Below are 23,594 nucleotides of genomic sequence, written 5' to 3'. Positions count from 1 at the left end.
ACAGGTCCTGACAGCCGTTTTGAAGGTTCTGTAGGAGGACAGGTCCTATCACAACACAATCAGCAGAAGCCATCTTCCCCCACGAGGCACTGCCTCTGACCATCTGACCGCTACTCACCTGCCCTGCTGTCCACGTTTTTGACAAGCACAGTACATGTCCAGAGAAGGGGATTAAATGTGCTGTTTGTGATTAGACACAATCTCTTTGTGGGATTTTGGAGCAATTCCGCTCTGTCCGGTTAAATCCTGTGATTTCAGTGATGGAAAGACTGGAAATGCACGGCAGTTATCCTTTGACATTTCCCTCATATGACACAGATGGTTACAAATCCTAAAGAAAGGTGTCTAAATATTTATGTGCAGTGATTACAATGCACAAAAAAAATAATAATTACTTTATTCAACAATTTCTTTCTAGCCTGTGTCAGTCTTCTATGCAGTTTACATTGTAAATACTGTGCATCTCTGAAGAACTCGAAAGCCCTGCACTGTTTAGAATGAAAACTGTGTAGGAGACTGACACAGGCTAGAACGAAATTGTTGAATAAAATTATTTTTTTGTTTTTGCGCACAAAAACTTTTCTCGTCACTTCATAAAATTAAGGTGAACCACTGGAGTCACATGAACTATTTTAACAATGTCTTTACTCTTTACGAACTTTCTGGGCCTTGAAAGTGTTATTAAATAGCTGTCTATGGAGGGGTCAGAGAGATCGGATTTCCGTAAAATACCTTAATTGTGTTCTGAAGATGAACAAAGGTCTGAGGGTGAGTAATTAATGACAGAATTTAAATTTTTGGGTGAATGATCTCTTCAGTTACTAGGGATGGGACAGTATAAAAATTTCAAATCACAATTATAGTGACCAAAATTATCTCCATTATCTTTTGTTCAAATGAGATTAAAGTGTTCAAAAAGAACTGATGAAGTTTTATATTTTGAAAATCAACAAACAACAAATAAAACAAGCAACTCTATGCACATTCTATTCAAGATTCAAGATTCTATTGTGGCACTTCCTTCCTTTTAAGGACCATTGTCAATAGCAAGGAATTGTAAAGGGGGTCGCACACCGGACGCGGAGCTCGGCGGCGCTCGGCGACGCGCCACGTCTTTAAAATTCAAACACATTGTTTTCAATGAGTGTACGCACACCGGTGGCGGCATTCGGCGCCTGTCCGCGGCGACTCAGGAAGTTGAATCCTGCCGCGCCACAGAGCGCCATTTCAAGGCTTTATATTAAAAGTATATTATCGTTAAGGTATACTGATTTCAACCTTTGCTACAAGACACATTTGTTTTACATTCTGAGTTCAACAGCTTGAATAAAGTCTAAACATATTTTGGGGAAATGTATAATAAACGTAGCCTTTTAAAATGTGCGTGTCCGGTGTGCGATACCTGAGACGCTGCGTGGCGCGCCGCCGAGATCCGCGTCCGGTGTGCGACCCCCTTAACACTCAGCGTACTTCCTTGCATCACAACGGACACGCTCTCCCGTTTCATTCAAATGCATCTTGCCATCTTGTGTCTCCGTTTTACTTTACTATTAATACTACTATAATGTTGTGATCATCTGGTCTGGATGATTATGTACGCTGTACAATTTATGAACAGGTCAGATGTAAAACATTATTCTCAATTCAATATGTCCCTGTAATTATTTATGTGTAAAAAATAAAAATCTGTGTAATAAGTGGACGATGATTATACGCTATTATCCCTTAAATGTCACCCTTAATAGTCTTGTCTGAACTTGTTTGTTCATCTTTGCCTCAAAGACGCTTGCTGCAAGCTTTTCTCTGCGGAAGCTTCATGTTAATTTCGTGTGAGTGAGATAAAATATTTCAACTAAAAAAAAAACATTTTGTGTCCAATTATTTCCTAGACGTAGTTTTGGTATTGAGGTCAAAGTTATCATGCCTTGCATTTGCTATACTACAATGGGTAATGATGGTCATGAAGACAACGCGGCAGATTTGAAATGTTTCCCCTTATTGCAGCGACTGTCGTTTTGCATGTTCTGCAGACAGGGTAAGCATCCTCGATTAAGTTTCTCTCAGGAATTTAGTAAAAAACAAAATATGACCACAACTCACTGCAGAGTCAAATGACATTCAACTCCTCCTCTCTGGAGCTCTAGTGGGGAGAAGCTACATGTAAGCTCCACCCATTTGCTCTGGATTGAGCAGCCTCTCACAATTTTCACCTCTTCTTCCACGTATAACTTGTCTGGCTATCACCAGACTATGCTCAATTTAAAATTAAACATTAGTTTGGGGAGTCTGCTCTGTATTTTCTACAGCACAAGAGGTTGAGGTGTCAGGTGATTGAGGAGCATAATTCAAATTACTCTGTATGCAATTGGATAGTCCTTCAACCAGTCAGACCACAAGAGGCGAGATCAACAGGCAACAACCCATCGCTTCTCTATCCGTCACTGTGTTAAACCCACCAATAGCGTGCCAGGTGGAAAAGCCAGTCTGTGATTGGTTGCTGCAAAATTGTAACAGAAGCAGTAGAAATTAATGTACAGGTTTCCAGACTGAGTTGCAGGACGAAATCAAATCACCTTCAGATCAGGCTGAGTTTACCCAGTCTAACGTATAACATCATTTAAAGGTGCCCTAGAATGAGTTGAAACAATATGTTAAATTATTCTCTAATATATATATATATAGAGGGTATGTGGCTTAATTAAAGGTGGGGTAAGTGCTTTCTGGTAACCGTTGTTGATATTTCAACTGAATCAGAATCTGTGTAACTAATCCAGGTCGAATATTCAATGAAAAAGTCACCCCTTCCATCACAAAAACACAAACCGTTCTCATGAACAACTCGATAGTACATGAGCAAGACAGTCCAACTAACGAACATATTACAATTATGACAAGATTAGAGTTATAGCGATCACAAAACACAAACCGTTCTCATGAACAACTCTATAGAACACAAGCACGACAGTCCAGCTTACGACATATTACAATTATGACAAGATTAGAGTTATAGCGATCACAAAACACAAACAGTTCTCATGAACAACTCTATAGAACACAAGCACGACAGTCCAGCTAACGACATATTACAATTATGACCGAATAAGGGTTATATAGATCATGAAAAGAGGAAACAAACACATATATTAGTATCTTACTTGTCAGACACATTTTGTGAGCTGATGCTTGAAGCACACAGTGAGGAGATTTAGATGCCCCATGCGGTGTGGAAATGAACGGGTCTTTATCATCGCTGAAGTGAGCAACAATACGATCGCAAATGGACAAACAAGCGAACATGACACATGAGCATAGTGAAGCAAAAGCCAGAATATATTAGGCTAGTTGTCGGCTAATGTCCGTCATGTGTGACTCGTGTGTTTTGAATAATGACGTGCACAGAGCGAGAGCGAGCGCTCTTCTCACCATCATTAGTAGACACGCCCCTTATCTGCTGATTGGCTACAAGTTTGTTATTCCACTCGGCCCGAGTCCTTTTTCTAAAACGGTTTTGAAATAACACTTACCCAACCTTTAAGGGCAAAAATTGTCCAGATACAATTTTACAGGTCCATTTACAACCAAAATATTGTGCTATAAATTGTCCCTAGGATGTAATGCTCCGTTTTTGCCCTGTTTGGAAGGGTCATGAATATTAATGTTAAGCTCTGCTCTGATTTGCTTATTTCAGCAGCTCACAGCTCACATCAGTTGAGTTGTTCAGCGAAGCAGCTCGTGAGTCCTTATAGAACACAGACTGACTGAATGAAACTTTAAGCAGAACATCTCAAATGGAGATTGCTGAAATACAGCCTACTTGTTTATTGGTTTATTGGTTTATTTTCAGATCATCTGCGCAAGAGAGCGTTCGTGCTTGCGGTTTGTGCTTGCGGTTGCCAGATTTCAGTCATTTAAATCCCCCAAACAGAGCTTTTCTGTGAAAAGAACACGTATACTATCTGGTGTTTTACCTAAACATGTCCAATCTGGCAACCATATGCATGCGAGCTCTCTCTCGCGTGCAGATGATCTGAAAACACCAATAAACAAGTAAGCTGCATTTCAGCAATCTCCATTTGAGATGTTCTGCTTAGTCTCATTCAGTTTAAATTTTAGACTTGTCTTTTTTCGTCAATGATATTGCATGTTTATATAACATTAGTCACAATGTAGGCTATGCAGTGACTGGGAAGTACTCTGAAATACAAGCATGCAAAAAACATAGACCTACTTCAGTTCTCAAAAATATAAATATATAACTTATATTTTTACAAAATGAATAGCCTTGTCAAATTACTGTCGTTTTAACTTAAATGGGTGAAAAGGTGACGTTTGCTAGAAGGATCGAGTGAACGATCTGTAAGCAACGTATCTACGGTTTTATTTTGTAATACAAAATAATATTAACCTTTGTCATTAGACACACTATTTAGTTTGGTATGGTACTTGGAGTTTCCTGTTGTTACTGTACTACCATCTTGCGTTATCTAGACAATACGGTCTCTCTAAGAAACTTTCAATTTAATCAGAAATTGTTTAAACAGCTAGTCAATAAGTGGATAAATCACTACTTACTGCTTGCGGGAATAATGTTTCCCCTTTCTTCAGTTTAAGACGCTGAGCGAAGCTTGCTTGAAATGGGCCGAACAAACGAACGATTTTGAATGAAATTGTTGTGGTATCTGATTATAATAAACCGCAACCATTACTGTTGACATTTGAAAAGTCCTCACGTCCCCTGCACAGCCTGGAACATGATCATTTGTGTCCATTAGAGCTGCCGTTTTAGCTATCTTTGAGTGTCTGGTTTCTCTTCAGTTCCGATGATTTGTCTCCGTCAGTTCCGCCTGACAATGCACATGTTTGGACAGATGCAAATGTTGGGGCGTGCATATAAATGATCCCCAACGCTTGCATCACGGTTGGCCTTATGTTGAGAATCACATATTTTTTGGTGGTGTTTTTCATGCACGAGATTTACATAAGAAGTAGGAGGCAATGATGTTTGAGACTCACAGTAGGTGATGTCCATGTACTGAACTCTTATTATTTCACTATGGCAAGGTTAATTAAATTTTTCATTCTAGGGCACCTTTAAGTGTGTAAATTGGCAAGACAAAACCCAAATGATAAACTTTCACTCTATGATGGTTAAACTCAGCAGTTAATCCACAAATCACATGCGTGCCGGACAGCGTGGCCTGGTCCGTACGGATCAACTCTGATCCTTTTGCACTCCTAATAATGAACACACTTATCATCATGATTGCTATCTTACCAGAGATGGAGAAAAATCCTACTCCAGTAAGTAAACATGTCCCTTCGCCCAAAAATGTTGGTACTAAAAAGCCCTCCATGTTTCCCTCCATGTTTTCTGCCGCATGTTGTTTATTTTCACCACACATGCACCCGTGTGTGTGTGTGTGTTTGTGTGTGTATATATATATATATATATATATATATATATATATATATATATATATATATATATATATATATATATATATATATATCTATATATATATATATCACCCGAGGCATTGCTGTCCACATTGCTATGGCTTCGTCTTACTTTCTAATGGAAATCGAGACCAAAAAAAAAAAGATTGAGAAAATTATTTTTGCAGTGTAGATTAGGGTTTGTCCTTGCTTGACTTACGTTTCCTCATTAAAGAAGCTCAGAGAACATAGCTCTCAACTCAATTCCCATCCGAGCCTCGTGAGTGTATGGGCACGTACCGTCGCTGACATACTTCTGCATGTATTAGAGAGATGAGCAGGAAAAACACATCATCATGGTTTGTGGATTTGTTTTCTGTTTGGTATGAATGACAAATGAGAATTACAGCGGATGAAGGGAGCGGGTAACGGGGGGCTCAGATGGGAGGACAGTGTGCCAATAGCAGCTGTTGCCTTGAAAAGCTCTTACATAAGAGCGTCACAATAACAGCTTGTCGTGAATCAAAGGAGGGGGAACAGTTGTGGATTACTAAAGCACTAACACACCCACGGGGACCCTCTGTGTTCAGATGTCTCCCATCATCCCTCACTGGCTACGTTCACACAGCGGCAGAATACGGTTGTCCATCCTGTTTGGGGTGCTTTAATATGATTGGTGTTCATCCACGCTTGATTTTAAAAGAGTCTGACCGTATTTTATAACCTAAGTGACTCAAATGATTATTTTGATAATTGATTATTCTGTTGATTATTTCTTTGATCAGTCGATTAATCACGAGTAAATCCAAAAATTGGGAATAATCTTTTTCCTTTTAATGAATTTTAATCCATCATGCACAGTGTGCATTAAACAATCAAATATACATTTTGTTTATTATTGATTATTATTTATTTTATCGTCTAGTTGTTGTGGCCCTACTCTCAACCAGGTCTCAAAACTGAATTTTAAAATCATCTTTGGTTTATATGGGCTGTATCACAACAAGCTGTCTGTTAGTGCACTTAGTGGGATATTATTTGCTGTCAGTCACTAATGCTATATCTGTCAACCTTTCTCAGGCTGAACAATTTCAGAAAATGGCAGTATAGTGTCGTCAGAGAGCAAAACAAAATACCTGTTAAGTGTTTTGCTGAAAAAATGGCAACTGTTGGATCCAGAGAGTGTTTGGCCAAATCTCTGGCAGCAGGACTTGCCAGAATGTTTAAAAAAATAAATAATAATAATAATAAAAAAATACAATACTTAGACAGTTCAGTAAAATTTTGAAATATATAATTATATAATAATATAATTGATTGTATTAAACATAAGAAATATTTGCCTGATTAATTTAAATGCTCTCCTTCCATGAATTTTGCATCTAAAAGGGAAACTCCTATGCATATGTAATAAGGTCAGCTGTAAAAATAACTGTGCCCATGCCTTTTCAGTCGCAATTATTTTTGTTTATTGAAATGAAATTACTTTTAATAAAAAAAAGAACACATTTCATCAGAATTATTGCACTTTCACCCATAAGCACGATCGAACACAATTTATTTTTATCATTTAGTTTCCTGAATTATTATAGGCTATGTATCTCTACACTATGAACTGGTAAAACAAGAAACTTCTCTCTAAAATTCCACCAGTGAAATTACGAATAGTATCCAAAAGCAAAAAAGGCTTTCAATTGCCACACAGAGGTTGTGTAAGTGCGGTTATTCCACAACCATAGTCACAAAAAAGACAGTCGAGATCCATATTTGGATTTAGTACAGTTCATCACTAAAAAGATTTGATCGCAGATTTAGCGCAATCGGCTATTAAAAAAATAGAGATCAATAAACTCCATCTCCACATGTTTGTCTGTGTTTTCAGATTATTTGCACTTGCTTTGCAGTGTGGAGAAAGTGTGAGAGTTGCCAGATTGCAAAGATCAAGTAAAGCACCAGGAAGAAAATGTTTGGTTCCATAATTGTTGGTTTCTTTGGGGGTAAAAAAACACCAATTTAGACATTGAACGATATTCAGTATCACCAAAAAGCACAAAATTCAAAAGCCCTACTGTTCATACAGGTTTAATGCAATCCAATCCTGTCCTGTATGTAGTATAGGGCAATTTGAGAGTCACACCTGTTAGTAAATATTGCTGTCAATCCAAAACACCACCTGTTCTAACACTGTGAGAATATTTTACTCTTTAAAAATGAGACGTCACGCCCAGATGCAGAAATTTCAGATTGGATTAGCATTGTCAACTAGTCAGTTAATGTTCCGGGGTGGATCACCATTTAAAATGCTTCAAAGATTAATAATAATCGTCCTTCCTGTCGTGACATGCCTTGTGAAGCATTTGAGAAGGTTTTAAAATGGTTTGTCTGTAAATGAGTGCTGACTCTCATGTTTTTGTCCTCATCTCGCTCAGCAGATGCCTGCTCAGTACGGGCCACAGGGAATGGGCGGCTACTGTCAGCAGGGGCAGCCCCCGTATTTCAGTCCCCCTCAGCAGCAATCTGCGGCCCCCTCTCAACCCCCCTACATGCAGCAGCGCCCTCCAACACAACAGGTAAGCATTTAGACTTCTAAGTGGCTACTAAAGGGTCCTTGTTCTCTCCGAAGACACTCAAAAGTTGTATTTTGGATTTATGAAATTAAGTTCACATAGGGTATCAAAAGTACTGATACTTCTGAAATAAGTCAGTACTGAAATGTTAAAGGGGGGGTGAAACACTGAGTTGCAGTCAATCTCATGCCAATCTTGAGTACCTATAGAGTAGTATTGCATCCTTCATATCTCTGAAAAGTCTTTAGTTTTATTATATTTATAAAAGAAAGATAGGCTGTACAGAGTCTTTCCGGAAAAAAACGAGTGGATGGAGGCGTATCGTGTGAGCGGAGCTAAAGTATCACGAGTGCGCCCAGCTATTGCATGAGAGCGTCTAAAAGCTGCGACATCCTCAAGTGTGGAAAAGAAAACGTTACCCTAAATAAACCATGGCTATCAATCAGATTCAACTAATACATATATGATCCAGAATCAGATCCGGAGGCTGAAATAAATTGAACAGGAGAAGCAGCAACAGCAGGACGTCCGTCTCTGTGGAATGTACTGTAGTGGCCTGTCAACATTTGTGTGTGTTTACTCGTGGTTTATGACGCCATGATTTGGTTTATGGACTATTGTATGTGACTAAACCTTAGCAGTAGCAAGCAAAACGGTTTTGCACGTCAGACTTGTGTAACGTTATACATAGAACAACAATGGAGTAGCGCATTTGAATGAAGAAGCATGCTTTGTAAGAACGTCCCCTAGGTTTATGTTTGGGGTGGTTTTGCTATAAACAAACTGACACCTAAACAAATGTATTTAAACACGCACCATAGATCGCATGCTCCATTGATAAATTAGTAATGTACATGATCGTGTTGTTTACTGATGTTTACTTACGTGACAATAGCCAACAACATAGGCATTTGAAGCAGTTTTACTCACCTCCTGCTTCCAAAGCAGGACCGTGAACCTTTATTGTTGGGACCGCTCCGCCAAAAACACTTCTTTGGTAACATTGTGGTTTCGTTAAGTCCTGTGACAGCAGTGACCGTGGAGATCCACTTTTGCGACACGACTGAAGCGTGATGTTGTGACACTTCCCGTCATTTCTGCATTCAATGCGGGCGTGTTAAAGTCGCTTGACGTCACCCACAGGAATAAAGTGGAGCGCGGCGCGACAGAACTGTGGATCAGCACCTTGATAGCAGCGTTTATGGGCGTGCATTTCCTCTCTCGCTCTAGTCATGCCTGCGCGCACCCTACCGGGAGAAGAGCCCATATGGCCCATACAAGGACATTCCGACCAGTCAAGCCGACCCATACTCGAAAAAAAACTCTCCGAAACTTGTGAGAAACCGGAAGGAGTATTTTTGACACAGAAATACTCCATCAAACGTCCAACATTAGTTTTTGAAACTTTGTCCATGTTTAGGATGGGAATCCAAGTCTTTAACAGTGTAAAAAGCTCAGTATGCATGAAACAGCATTTCACCCCCCCCTTTAACGATGTGACTATGCCAGCCTTTCAGTAGTACCGAGTACAGGTACCTGCTGATCGACGGCTTCTTTTAAAATGTTACGTGTGTATCTGTGTAAGCGCACTGGGAAGTGCCTCAAAAGGTTTCTATTTACAACATGTTTTTGAAGCGTTGATCATTGTAGTCAATCACAGATACAGGTCCTTCTTAAAAAAATTAGCATATGTGATAAAAGTTCATTATTTTCCATAATGTAATGATAAAAATTAAACTTTCATATATTTTAGATTCATTGCACACTAACGGTAATATTCAGGTCTTTTATTGTTTTAATACTGATGATTTGGCATACAGCTCATGAAAACCCAAAATTCCTATCTCAAAAAATTAGCATATCATGAAAAGGTTCTCTAAGCGAGCTATTAACCTAATCATCTGAATCAACTAATTAACTCTAAACACCTGCAAAATATTCCTGAGGCTTTTAAAAACTCCTAGCCTGGTTCATTACTCAAAACTGCAATCATGGATAAGACTACCGACCTGACCGCTGTCCAGAAGGCCATCATTGACACCCTCAAGCGAGAGGGTAAGACACAGAAAATTTTTTCTGAACGAATAGGCTGTTCCCAGAGTGCTGTATCAAGGCACCTCAGTGGGAAGTCTGTGGGAAGGAAAAAGTGTGGCAAAAAATGCTGCACAACGAGAAGACCAGACCCTGAGGAAGATTGTGGAGAAGGACCGATTCCAGACCTTGGGGGAACTGCGGAAGCAGTGGACTGAGTCTGGAGTAGAAACATCCAGAGCCACCGTGCACAGGTGTGTGCAGGAAATGGGCTACAGGTGCCGCATTCCCCAGGTCAAGCCACTTTTGGGCTACAGAGAAGCAACACTGGACTGTTGCTCAGTGGTCCAAAGTACTTTTTTCGGATGAAAGCAAATCAAGGTGCCAGAGTCTGGAGGAAGACTGGGGAAGGAAATGCCAAAATGCCTGAAGTCCAGTGTCAAGTACCCACAGTCAGTGATGATCTGGGGTGCCATGTCAGCTGCTGGTGTTGGTCCACTGTGTTTTATCAAGGGCAGGGTCAATGCAGCTAGCTATCAGGAGATTTTGGAGCACTTCATGCTTCCATCTGCTGAAAAGCTTTATGGAGATGAAGATTTCGTTTTTCAGCACGACCTGGCACCTGCTCACAGTGCGAAAGCCACTGGTAAATGGTTTACGGACCATGGTATTACTGTGCTCAATTGGCCTGCCAACTCTCCTGACCTGAACCCCATAGAGAATCTGGGATATTGTGAAGAGAAAGTTGAGAGACGCAAGACCCAACACTCTGAATGAGCTTAAGGCCGCTATCGAAGCATCCTGGGCCTCCATAACACCTCAGCACTGCCACAGGCTGATTGCCTCCATGCCACGCCGCATTGAAGCAGTCATTTCATACTCAAGTATTGAGTGCATAACTGACCATAATTATTTGAAGGTTGACTTTTTTTGTATTAAAAAACACTTTTCTTTTATTGGTCGGATGAAATATGCTAATTTTTTGAGATGGGAATTTTGGGTTTTCATGAGCTGTATGCCAAAATCATCAGTATTAAAACAATAAAAGACCTGAAATATTTCAGTTGGTGTGCAATGAATCTAAAATATATGAAAGTTTAATTTTTATCATTCATGTAATGTAATGACCCTCACTTATGTGAAAAATAGTGAACTATACTTTGGCCTTAAGTTAGTCTGAATCCACTCAACACTGCTCAAAACAGTTTTCCCATTAGAGTTTTGCACACTTGAATCCTGTGAATCCTACAATCCTTTCATTATTACCAACAAAGTGTAAATACAATTCATTCGGCATTCATTGTGCATTTAGACAGCTTTTTGATTATAGCAAGAAGGAACCTTCTATAAACAATGTATACTTATAAACATTAAAGGCTACATGCTGTTTAAAGTGGGGGTATTACACACAGTTATTACGTTGAGAGCGTAACAGCTGTGACATCCTTAGAAAACATGAACAAAAACATCTTAAATAAACAATGGCTATCAGTCAGATTCAGCCATTCATATATGATCCAGAATCAGATCTAGAAGCTGAAATATAAGCAGAGCAGCAGCAACGATGACTACAGAAGGACATTTGGTGTGTACTGTAACTGTATATATTTGCTTAGCGGCTTGTGAAAAATAACCAATTTCTTCTTTCATTATGTCGTCGTAATTTTTTTTATTTGCCTGTTATAAAAGGTGTATATGTGGGAAGTGCACATCGCATGCTCCAGTGATAAATTAACTATACGTGATCACATTGTTTATTTGATGTGCAGTTACGCAGCGATAGCCAACAACACACAGACAGACATTTGAAGCAGTTTTACTCACCGTCTGCAGTTACAATGCATGACTGTGAACCTGTATTGTTGAGACAGAATACCCTGTCAAACACCCAACTTAATTTTTGAAACTTTGTCTGTTTAGTATGGGAATCCAAGTCTTTGTAAAAGGCTCAGTATGCATGGAATAGCATTATACCCTCCGCTTTAAATGTATTATTTACTTACAATTATTGTTATAACAATAATAAACTCATTTCATTTAATTGATAATAAATATTAATAAATAAAATAAAATAAAGTAGTTCTAGCAGTTTTTGCTATTGTACAAAAATTGGTTCCTAGAACCATACAAAAATAGGTATTGGTACAGACTACTGGGAGTTTTGTTACCGTGACAACCCTACATTGTGGCGAGCATAAGTAATGTTTTTGTTGATGTTGTTGCAAAACACCTGCAAAAAAAAAACTCTGCAACCAATACGATATTAGTTTTTGTCGTATGCCTAACCGATTTTCCTTATTTTAGTTTATTCCTAAAGGCCCATTCACACCAAGGACGATAACTATAAAGATAATGATAAAGATAAGGTTGTAAAAAAAATTCTCAGTATTATTAAATAGCAGAGTTCTCACCACAGCTGTAACGATAACGGTGAAGAGAAACGATATTGTTGGAATCACCTTTAGAATAATTTTTTTTTCAGGTGATGACTGATAAAAACATTGACAGCCAATCAGAATCCATCCTGTTGTAACAAACCTGAGCATTTAAAGCGGCAGACAAGCACATGCTCAGAATGAACAGAACGATATCCACTGGTGTGGATGCTAATATAATTAGTTATCTGTGGACGATCATATAATTACCGTAGTTATCTTTATAGTTACATTTAAAGTTATTGCTCTTGGTGTGAACAGGCCTTAAAGGTAGGGTAGGTAAGAATTGGTTAAAAAACTTTTTTTTTTCATCCAAATTGGTTTAAACTTTCTTTATATATCAATACATAATTAGAATGTAAGTACTCTAAAAAAGAAAGTATAACATTTGAGTGTCTGTAAAGCTCTCACGACTGTTTTAAAGACAGCTCATTATTTCCATTCACTCAACCTTCTCCTTTCTGGGCTCTTTCCAAAGCCACGCCTCCAAAATCCGTGAATGCGACTCACCAACCGCTCAGCTGGAAGACACATTATTTACCTGAGAGGAGCGGTAGTGACATGTCAGAATCACATGTAATAAAACATCTAAATTTATCAGTATGAATATAAACAAATAAGATGTCTTTTAGTACTCACTATCAAGCTATCAAACTTTACCAACAGATATTGGTAAAGTTTAAAATATATTTTTGTGTAATTCGGTAATGAGCTAGTTATATTTATAAGGCAAAGCTAAAAACGGATAGCATTGATAATTTTTTTTCCAATAACATCAGTTATACCGTGATGAAGATGAATTTCGTGTAATATTCATAACATATGCTGTGTTTTGTATGTAAGAGTTTCCATGATGAAAGCATTGTTGATTAGTAGTAGCTAAAGCTAACTTAGTTCTAAAGAAAAGTTCCTGGATGCGATGTACTAGCTTTTACACATGCATTTTGTTATATTTTGCGAAATTCAACACGAAAGCGATCAACTTGAGCTAAACATATTGAGTATTTATCATCTCTACTAATGGCTAAGTGTGTAATATTGTAACTTTATGCTAAGTAATGTTATGTAATGTTATGCTATATTAGGCAGCTAAATGTGCTAGTGATACATGCTTCATGAAAACATAAACTGAAAAAATGTATAATAAAAATGAAAGATTACCTGTCCAGCAGAAATGCAGCAGGTAGTGAGTCGTTTTTCAGCCTCTTGAGTTCCCTCAGTTCTCGACATCGTTGGAAAACCACGCCCATATTTACTTGCGTTTGATTTCTTTGTTTATCCAAAGACTTTTTGTGCATTGCCTTTACATGTCGGCCTACTGTCTTCCTTTTTTTTGCTTTGTTTGCCTTCGCTGACTGCAAAACCCGGCACCGTGCATTTTGAATGCTTTTGCTCTTCCTAGGGGTGCTCGCATGTGTGGGCAGAATCTTTGGCGAAAGCAGTGGTTGCCATGGTAGCGAGAGATAGGGACAGTCGCCCAAGCCAATCATTTGTTTCGTCCCGAACGAAAATAATGAGCGGTGTTTATTGCAGATTAAAAAGTCTAGAGTCACTTGATTTTTATACTCTCTTTTTCAGAGTACTTCCATTTTAATTATGTATTGCCATATAAAGAAAGTTTAAACAAATTTGGAGGAAAGTGGTTAGATCATTCCTCTAGAATCTAAAGCCCGCCCCTACACTGCTGAAGCTGTGGCTGAAATCGGTCAGTTGTTAACACATTTACTAATTTCTACATGGTGAAAGGCACATAGAACACTATATATGAGATAGGAAACGCTTCAGTGTACATATGCTTTCATTTGAGGCGAATAAAGTCTGTTTTCACTTTAGTTTCACGCACCGCAGCAGCGCACACACACCAACGGCTCTGGTCTAAATTTAGACTACAGACACGAGAGCGCAGCGCGGATCATATGCGCGAGTCCGCGCTGACAACAAACATATCGACTAATTTTAATTCTGTACAGAATGCTGCATTTCAAAGCGATATGGAGGAGATTATGATGGTAAACGGTAAGAGGAAACTGGCTTTACCAAACAGAAAGGTCCGCTCTAGTCTAACTGTATATTAACGAAACACTATTGGCTGTTTCAAAAAAGGGGAGGAGCTGCTAACAGCTGGAGCCGTTTCAGGGGAAATGAAGTCAACACATTGAATAATGCTCCGCGTTCCAAAGCACTTCAGTGGGCCTTTAAGGGAACATTTCAATAAATATTTATATTTTATTTAATTTCAGCTTAATTTCAATTAGCAGAAATGTTTTAGTTTTAGTTTACGATAAGAATCCTTAATAAGAGTAATAATAAGCATAATACGATTATTATTATTTTAACATTTTGAGAATGAGATTTTTCTGCATTATAGTAATGAAATTTTTTCAATGCAGTTTATATTTTCCCCAAGTCTGCACAATATAACAATTAACTCCACCCCCTTTACTCTCTCTCTTTCACACAATTGAGTCTCTAGAGAAACACTCTTGTCTTTTTTTTCTTTTATACACAGCTTATTCTTAACAGGCTGCAACACACACACACACACACACACACACACACACACACACACACACACACACACACACACACACACACACACACACTCAAATAGTTTGGAGAAAGCGGTAATAAGAAACTGGCCTTGAGTGGATGTCTCATGGGTGTGTGTGTAATATCAGTGAGGACAGCATTGCTGTGCGCCTCATATTGCTATCACACTCTCTGTTTATTCCCTGGACCTTAAAGGCATTATTTTCATTTTCTCTTATATGACACTGAGGCTGATTGAGAAAAACGGTTTCATTTTCTTCCTCTGTGCCATTGCTTCGAGTTGTCTCTGACAGGAGAGATTGTGGGGAGGAGAAACACTGCAGCAAGTGGGAGATACAGTGGCCTCTTAAGTGTCTGAGAGCACATTGAGGAAGTTTTAGAACTTCACTTTAAACAAAGAAAAGATATAAATAATAAAAAGTATACTATTCTGCGTTTATCAAATAAGACAATTTGTGACACTGATCATGTGAACTCCATGTTCATGCAGCTCGAGTGCTGCTGTTATTGAAGCAAAAAGGGGACAACTATTCACTTTTTCATGCTGAAAAAAATTATTTGTAATGGATTTGTTTTAGTTTTTTAGGTGAAAATAATGGAAGACAGAAGCATTTTCACTTGTGGTCTCAGATATTTTGAGCCGCTGTATTTTCAGGTCTTTTTCTTCAGGCAGAACTTTGAACTTCAAAATGAAAATAATGTAACTGTCCCAATTTGCATACTAATATTACGCACTAAAGCTGTTATTCACTGATGATGGAAAAGTACATTCTTTTAAAGCTATGGTCACATTTACTGTTGCTTATCGAAATTTCACAGGTGAAAGAAAGCGGAACTGGGCTTGACGAAATTCAATGAATGAAATACGGGAGTAGTGACGATTTAATGAATAACAAACATCCCAAGCTATTCTGCTAGCAAACAAACAAACACTACTGCCTTACTTGCTATTGGTGGGTACTGTACTTGAAACAAAATTTGCATAGGAAAGCTCATTTGCCCCTGGAAGTGCGTCAGGCAAATGTTTACATTGCACTGATTTCCATTGATGTGATTTTCATCTGCAAAATTTTCCTCAATTGGTGCTAAATGTGATCACACATTTAGAGTATTTGGATGTAATGCAGTGAAATAATGCAATCATTTTGTTGAAATTAAGTACTTGACTTTTTTACTTGACTTTTATAGGTTTATACATTTAAAAACAGTGGGATCACAATAGAATTGTTACAATCTCTTTCAGTATTGGGGGACAACAGTATTAGGTTGCTTCCATCCTGGACCTTATGCCAAAGGGGAGGGGGGGGGGGGTGTGTTTCAAGGACGTAGAGGAAGAAAATGCAACTTTGCTGCTGCGCACCCATAGGTGTTTGGAGCCAGTCGTACCAGTTGTGTGTAGTTAGAACTTAGTTTAGTTTTGATGTGAAGGAGCACTAAGTTAACTTAAACACTAAACACATAAACACGTCTCAAACAGCCTGCAAGTACCAAATTGACTTAAACTTGCTCAAATACATACAAAATGATGACATATTCTTCTTGCAGAATATTCTGTTAAACGCAGTCAGTTTTGGAATGTAAATAGTTTAGAGAGATATGTGTTATGTAATAGTATATTGGATCTGTGCATTAGCTCTTAAAGTGACAGTAGCCTAATAGACTTGCTGCTGTCTGTCATGCTAATCAAAGAACAAAAGACAAAAAGAAAATCATTTGCTCCTCTTGACTGGATAACTTTTGTAACTAATTGTAAGTATTAATCTGTATAAAAACATTTTTTACAATGAAAACTATCCAGTGCTATTTAGCATTTTAATTCGTTTAATTTCTCTAATATTTCTTACCTATATATTTCTGTTAGACCCACCTGAAAAACTTAAAGCCGTGTGCATTTAAGTTGTCTCTTTGTTCTAATTTATTTATTTGTACTATTGTTTATGGACTGTTTACTTGCTTTTTTTTGGTAGTTTTTAATTTTATTTTTATGAATCTAGATCAATGATTCAAATAAAGCCTTCCTGTTCTATATGTAAGCTATTACAACAAAATGACACAAATTATCAAAGAAATATGAGATAAATTATCTGAATGGCGCTGTATTTCCCCGTGGTATTGAATATTTGTTAGTATCGTGACTCTTATGATGCTGTACGTGAATTAGGACATAGTGTTATATTCTGCATTGATAGTTCATCGCTGAAGCGCCTGACGACTGTTTAATGTTAGCTTGTGAACAAGCTTTCCTCATCATCCCCGGAGTCCCCGTACTTGGTCTGGTTAAAATCAACCACTAAATCAAAGCACTGGCTTTAATTAGAACTTCACAGAGTGGTCTCTTTATGAACCCTAGCCTGACGTTCTCCTCTGTTTGGCTTATATCATCAATTAGCACCGTTTGCTGGCCAAGAAAGGTACGTCTAGCTGACTCTAAGAGCATCTGTTGACCATACCCTTTCTTAAAAGTCCAGTTGGTTTAAGGACAAATGTGTGTGTGTATGTGTGTGTGTGTGTGTTAAAGACAACATAAAACAGCATTCACAACTACTGGTAGACCAATATGGGATTTGATTGCATCATTATTGGCTGACTGATATTATGGGTTAATTTTATTGTTCCCTGCCCACATGGACTTGGTGACAATGTCAGCAGAAAAAGTAATTTCTGTGAAAGAGAAAGCCATTACGTTTTAATGAAAGATTATAAAAATGTACTTTTTTTCCTTTACAGTAACATGCACTGATGAATCAGGTACGATAAGACAAGGGACATTTATTAAGGAAGTAAATCCTGTCAATTTAGGTTTATAGCTTCTTTTAAAGAGACATTATGTCCCTCACGCGCTGACTAAACATCAAAACTGTGCAGGGATGATGCAATTTCAGACAAGCCATTACAATAGGGCATTAATCACTCTGAAGGGATGTTTTTCGTTTTATCTGTAGCTCAAAGAACGGTCCGTTAATCATTGTGCTGAAACCGTAGACCCACAAGGGACTCAAAAAAACATAAAGAGATGGATTTGATGTTTCCGTAGACATGTCGAGTTTTACGAGCCTCAGATGCGTTTGTCTTCTTACAGCGATGTTTTCATCTAGACACACCCTGTGTAAACACGTCTCGTTCAGCATGGCCCTTTAGTGTAGAGAAAACAGGAATTATGTGAAGAAATGAAGCAGAAAGCTCTGACTCAAATCAGAACATATTGACCTCAAAACTCTTTCCTGGGGCAATTGGAGCTACTCCATTGATGTCTTTTTTTAAGCCCATCAAACAGCCATATAAAGCAACAGGGGGTAGTTGGAAAAAATCATCCATTAGCTACAAAAACTACATAGAAAACACTAATAAACAGTATTGTTTACTTATTACTACACTGTAAAAAAAATATTTCAAAAATAAGTTACCTTGTTGTCTTAAAATTTTGAGTTCATTTACATTTAAAATTTGAGTTTATACAATGAACATTTTTGAGAATCAACAAACGTTATTCAAATATTATTAAAAGATTGGGTTATTTTGTATGTTTTATTTGTGGAGACACAGTGAAACATGCCAAATTGTGCTATTTTTTTCATGATTTATCACATTTTGTATGTGGTTCAGATACAATAATATTTTGAGTTTCTATTTATTAAACCAATTTACTTCATTGTATCATTTTTTTTTTAATTTCAATAAACACAAAATTTTAAATCAGCCAGGTTATTTAATTTAAGTTAAACAAACATTTTTTTTTACAGTCTATTATTATTAGTTAAATGTGAATATTGTCTCAAATGAAAGGGTGTTGTTAGGATAAGTACATATAACAGAGTGATTATTTTCACACTATAGCACAACTTTGAGTTAAAATGGTATTTTATTAATCAAATTTTATTAATCCTATTATAAGGGTAAATCAATTTTTACCTTGTCTAGGTGAAATTTTGTAAACAAATGGTATAAAATGGATCTTACTGTGGACAATTTATTCATGCATTTTTTTAATATATATATATATATATATATATATATATATATATATATATATATATATATATATATATATATATATATATATATATATATATATATATATATATATATATTAAATATACATTGTGATGTTTAATCAAAATTCCACAGCTCGTTTCCAGTGAAAACAGCAGATCGCCAATCCAGTTAAACCCCTAAAATTGACTGAAAGCTCAAAATCAAATCAGATGAATAGAGTGAAATTCCTACCCTACATTTTTATTTTATTTTATTTGTCATAATCAGTTTCACTAGAATGTACGTCACAATACTAAAGAAAATATCTGTTGCTACTTCCATTTCTTCAGGTGTGTTTAATTGCCATATTTTTGTAGTGGTAGTGAAATCTTATATTGTGTAGTAAAATTTCCCAGTATCGACAACCCTACACAGCATAGTGAAAGTGAATTTTGAGTATTTCAGTGGGATACCGGGACAACTCGGGAGGTATCACATTTTTTTCCTTTGACGCTGTGAATATTGGAGGTCTCGCTGTCCGTTATCGCAGTGGAGCAGCTGTTACGGTTCTGAATCAGCACATGCCTGAGCGGTGATGTAATGGCCCAACTGTAAACAGCCGTCTGTGTGTGTGGCCTGGCCATGACCCAGAGTCAATACACACACACACACACACACAAACACACATACACATTCAGCTCCGTCTGGCTCGGGAATGCCCCCCTTCTATTTTTTTTTTTTTTTTTTTTGCACAGTGTTTTTTTTCCCACTGTTGAATGAAGTGAGCGGGAGGGAGTTCTGGGCGATGTTTGTATACATGAGTGAATTGCAGGCAGGGCGACCTTAGTTGCCACTCTTTCAGCTTTCTTTCCACTTTAGTTTTTTGAACTGTATTTGCTGAGGGAAGTCAAGTATCCACTTTTACAGAAACATGCTGTAATTAATTTCTTTCTGGCTTGAAACCTACAGTGTTATTTTTTTATGTTGCTGTAAAAAAGTGATGGTTCAGATCTGTTTGATTTTTTTTTGTGACATTTAGTTGTGATATTTATAATAGAATGATTTGAGAGAGCTTTGAGAACTCACTCTGAACACACTCTTATTCTGACTTCCTAAAACACCTCTTATTAGGGCCTGAGCACCGATGGTGTGAGGACCCTATTGTACTTGCTCGGCCTATCATTCTTCTTCTCCAAAATGAATCGCATTTTTGAGGGCCTAAAATACTCCAAAACTCATAAAACTTTGCACACGTGTTAGAAGTGGTGAAAATGTACATCTGATATAGGTTTAAGAATTAGATGTGGCAACATGGCTTAATAGCGCCACCTACAACATTTCAATTAAGTGTCGCTCGTGCTACCTAATGTCCCTGGGAACAAATTCTGAAAACCCAACAGGAAGTGAGATATTTTGAATATTGAATATTGCACTTGCGGGCAACAGGAAATTACATGTTTTACGCTGTGATTAACTCCTCATAGAGATTTAACCAGAACAACATCATATTTGGTCAGTCTAATCGTAAGGCCTTGGTGATGTTAAATTGTGAAGATCTTGAGTTTTCGCTGAAGGGTAACTAACTAATGATAGGTGTGATTAATCGTGATTAATTAAAGAAAAGTGTGCGATTTAATTTGTAAAACATTTTAAGCGATTACAAATATGAGTGTATATGTATGTGTAAATAATATACACTACCAATTTTGTTTGAATACAATTAATACATTTATTCAGCAAGTATGCATTAAATTGATCAAAAGTGATACATTTACATGCACATTTTTATTGGAAAATTCATATTAAAACAATTATGATCTTTTAAACATCCTATTTATCTTAGAATCCTGAAAAAAAATATATTTAGCAGCACATTGCTTACAACTTTGATAATGATTCTTGAGCACCAAATCAGCATTTAGAATGATTTTTAATGGATCATGTGACACTGAAGACTGTAGTAATGGCTACTACTTTATAGACAGTTAAAACAGTTATTTAAATTTTTTTAAAGTTATTTTGTTACCGTATAACTGTTTTTACTGTATTTTTGTTTTAATAAATACAGCCTTGGTAAGCATAAGGGGCTTCATTCAAAAACATAAAAAAGTAACAATCTTAAAGCTACACTGTGTGATATTTTCCCCCATCTAGCTGTGAAAAAGTATATGACCATCCAGTTTCTGTTCTTCTCAATTCCAATTTCCCCTGCGTCTCAATCAGCTCCCTAGTTCACTAGTCAGGGAACTGATTAGGACATAAGTCATTGCCCTGACTACTGAATTAGGGAGCTGATTGAGACGCACCCTTCGTTTTAACTCATACGGTGGCCGATTTAGTCCAAGATTAACATGGCAATCCCCTTCTTCACATTCGACACGGTGCCATTGAGTGTTAAAACGCGAAAGGCGAAGCTTGAATTTACGGGTTTGTCCCTCTTTGGCTAATGTACTTTCAAGATGGAGGAGCATCATGGCGAGCAGCATTCGAACCCCTCACCCGTATGTATTTTCAATGGCATATTATAATCTTACGAGAATACTTTATTACTTGAAATAAGTAAATATACCTTAATGAGCACATATATTTTTGAAAGAACTAAGTGTTTTTAGCTAAGAATAAATTAAAAAAGTTACACAGTGTAGCTTTAAATATTATAATTATTATTCAATAATCTGAAAAATGAAGTGAGGATTTTGATATATTTCTTGCAGTTCGGTAGAATTACGTCTCACAGGACTATTATACAGTTCTTTTCTTTGGACATTCAGCCAAACATAAAATAGGCCAATAAATAGTTTTTGGGTGAACTATTCCTTTAATGCTTTTTCTTGATCCCATTATGCAGATTGCATAATGTTATGGTTGATATCATTGCACAGTCTGCGTTTCCGTTGTCAGACATGCCTCAGCATTTCTGCATGAGCAGCCATTCTGCTCGTGTGAATCTGTGGATGAAGCTCAATTATGAGATGGCGTCGTCATCACGCTGTCTACAACTGTCTAATTACCTTGTTCTGTGTGAATAAAGGCCTGCTAATGTATAGTTTCTTCTTTATTTTTCCCGTTAGTCTTTCTCAGTTTCTGTGGTTTGCTTCGTAGGACACTCTGCAGGAGGGATATGGCAGCAGAGTCCAGTCTGGGAAACCAAACCACGATGACATGGGCCTTACTCAGCAGGACCGCCCGTCCAGCCTGCCGGTGAGACATTACAGTCCAAAATTAGTCTTGAGATTTTGTAGACCGTCGGGCCTAGGTGTTGGTTAATGCCTTACTTTTGGCCAGGAAGATCTTGTAAAAGAGATTCTTAAGCTCAATGTGCTTATTTCCTTGGTAAAATAAAGGTTATAATAATAATAACTTAAAAAATGCTTTTGTGAGTTCCCTATAGATTATGCTCAAGTGCATAGTAGTTAATATTTTGGTTGTAAGAGCTGTTATTTGCCTTCTCAAAGCTCTGTTTTTTCCAGTGCTCTGGTTGTTTATCGGAATTTGAACCACTTTTCCAGAACCCGCTCTCTGTTTCACCCAAATTGTCTGCAAATGGTCTTGGCCAAAAATGGGTTGCAGGTCTGACTCTTGGAAAAACCATGTTAAATCCAAGTGAATAAATAAAAAAAATTATTTTCATTATCATAGTTTAAAAGGGAGAAGAGCATGCTTTCCATACATTTTGTTGTTGACAGCAAAGGGTATCTCCAACTAAACTTCTACAGTGGATTATAAATAGGCAATACCAGATAATTATTAAATTACGTTTTTTTGTGTTGGTCACATTTTAATAATTGTTCTTTAGATCCATAAGATGAATATTTGACTTTATTTTGTTGCACCTTTTTATCCTCAAAAAGAAAGTTATCTATTCACTATTTCATTCCAAACCTGAATTATTATTATATTTAAAAAAACATGAAAAGGGATCTTAAGCAGAATGTTTGCGTTGCTTTTTTAAATCAAATCAAATCAGATCACATTTGTTAATAGCTTCACAGTGTTAAAGTGTTTTTTGTTATAACACTTAGTACTTTTTGTTTTTTGTTTTTTAAATACTGTATTTTTCTTATATTTGACCTTTATTCCACACCATTGTCTCCACTGTCCTTTGAACGGTTCGTTTGCTTCCTGCTTCTATGAAGACCATCCCTCTGAAAAACACAATGGTTTTAGATTGGTTAGATGGCCAAATGTAGTTTCATGTATTTTTATTGGCTGAAGTGCCGAGCACAGGCTGCTGGAAATGCCACGCCTCTTACCATTACAGGTAGAAGTCACATCTGTGGTGACTAGCAAGGGTTTATGATGTCACCAACCCAGGAGGAAGCTCGCTGTAGTCCAAACCGGACATTTTTGTCGGCAATAAACTGCCATAACTTTAAAAGACAATATCTCCATTTGCAATGAACTTTCAGCGATGTAACTTTTGCAGATACTATTTATGCTCAAGCAGCAACATTAAACACTAACTAAAGTTAAAAAAGTAAAATCGCATGCAACCACCCTTTAACAGGAAGATAATGCAACTGAAGTCTTTTCTAGGGATGTAACAATATTTAAACTGAACCAAAAACCACTATACATTACCGCAGTACTCTCATTGTGCATC

The 23,594-nt window shown here is 37.2% G+C and overlaps 1 protein-coding gene across 6 annotated transcripts in view; it reads left to right on the top strand.

The window, feature by feature from the left end:
• Positions 1-23,594, top strand: part of arid1b (AT-rich interactive domain 1B) — a 108,555-nt gene that overhangs the window by 16,316 nt on the left and 68,645 nt on the right. For 3 of the 6 annotated variants that reach the window (XM_067417330.1, XM_067417326.1, XM_067417329.1), the window contains exons 3-4: positions 7,866-8,006; positions 22,094-22,192. In XM_067417330.1, the coding sequence (XP_067273431.1) occupies positions 7,866-8,006; positions 22,094-22,192 (240 nt within the window). The remainder of the gene's footprint in view (positions 1-7,865; positions 8,007-22,093; positions 22,193-23,594) is intronic. The other 3 variants (XM_067417327.1, XM_067417331.1, XM_067417328.1) reach the window with 2 other exon arrangements.

This window comes from Pseudorasbora parva, chromosome 15, assembly GCF_024679245.1.
Source record: "Pseudorasbora parva isolate DD20220531a chromosome 15, ASM2467924v1, whole genome shotgun sequence".
Taxonomy (NCBI): domain Eukaryota; kingdom Metazoa; phylum Chordata; class Actinopteri; order Cypriniformes; family Gobionidae; genus Pseudorasbora; species Pseudorasbora parva.
The sequence above is the reverse complement of the archived record's forward strand: the minus strand, read 5'-3'. Positions and strand labels throughout refer to the sequence as shown.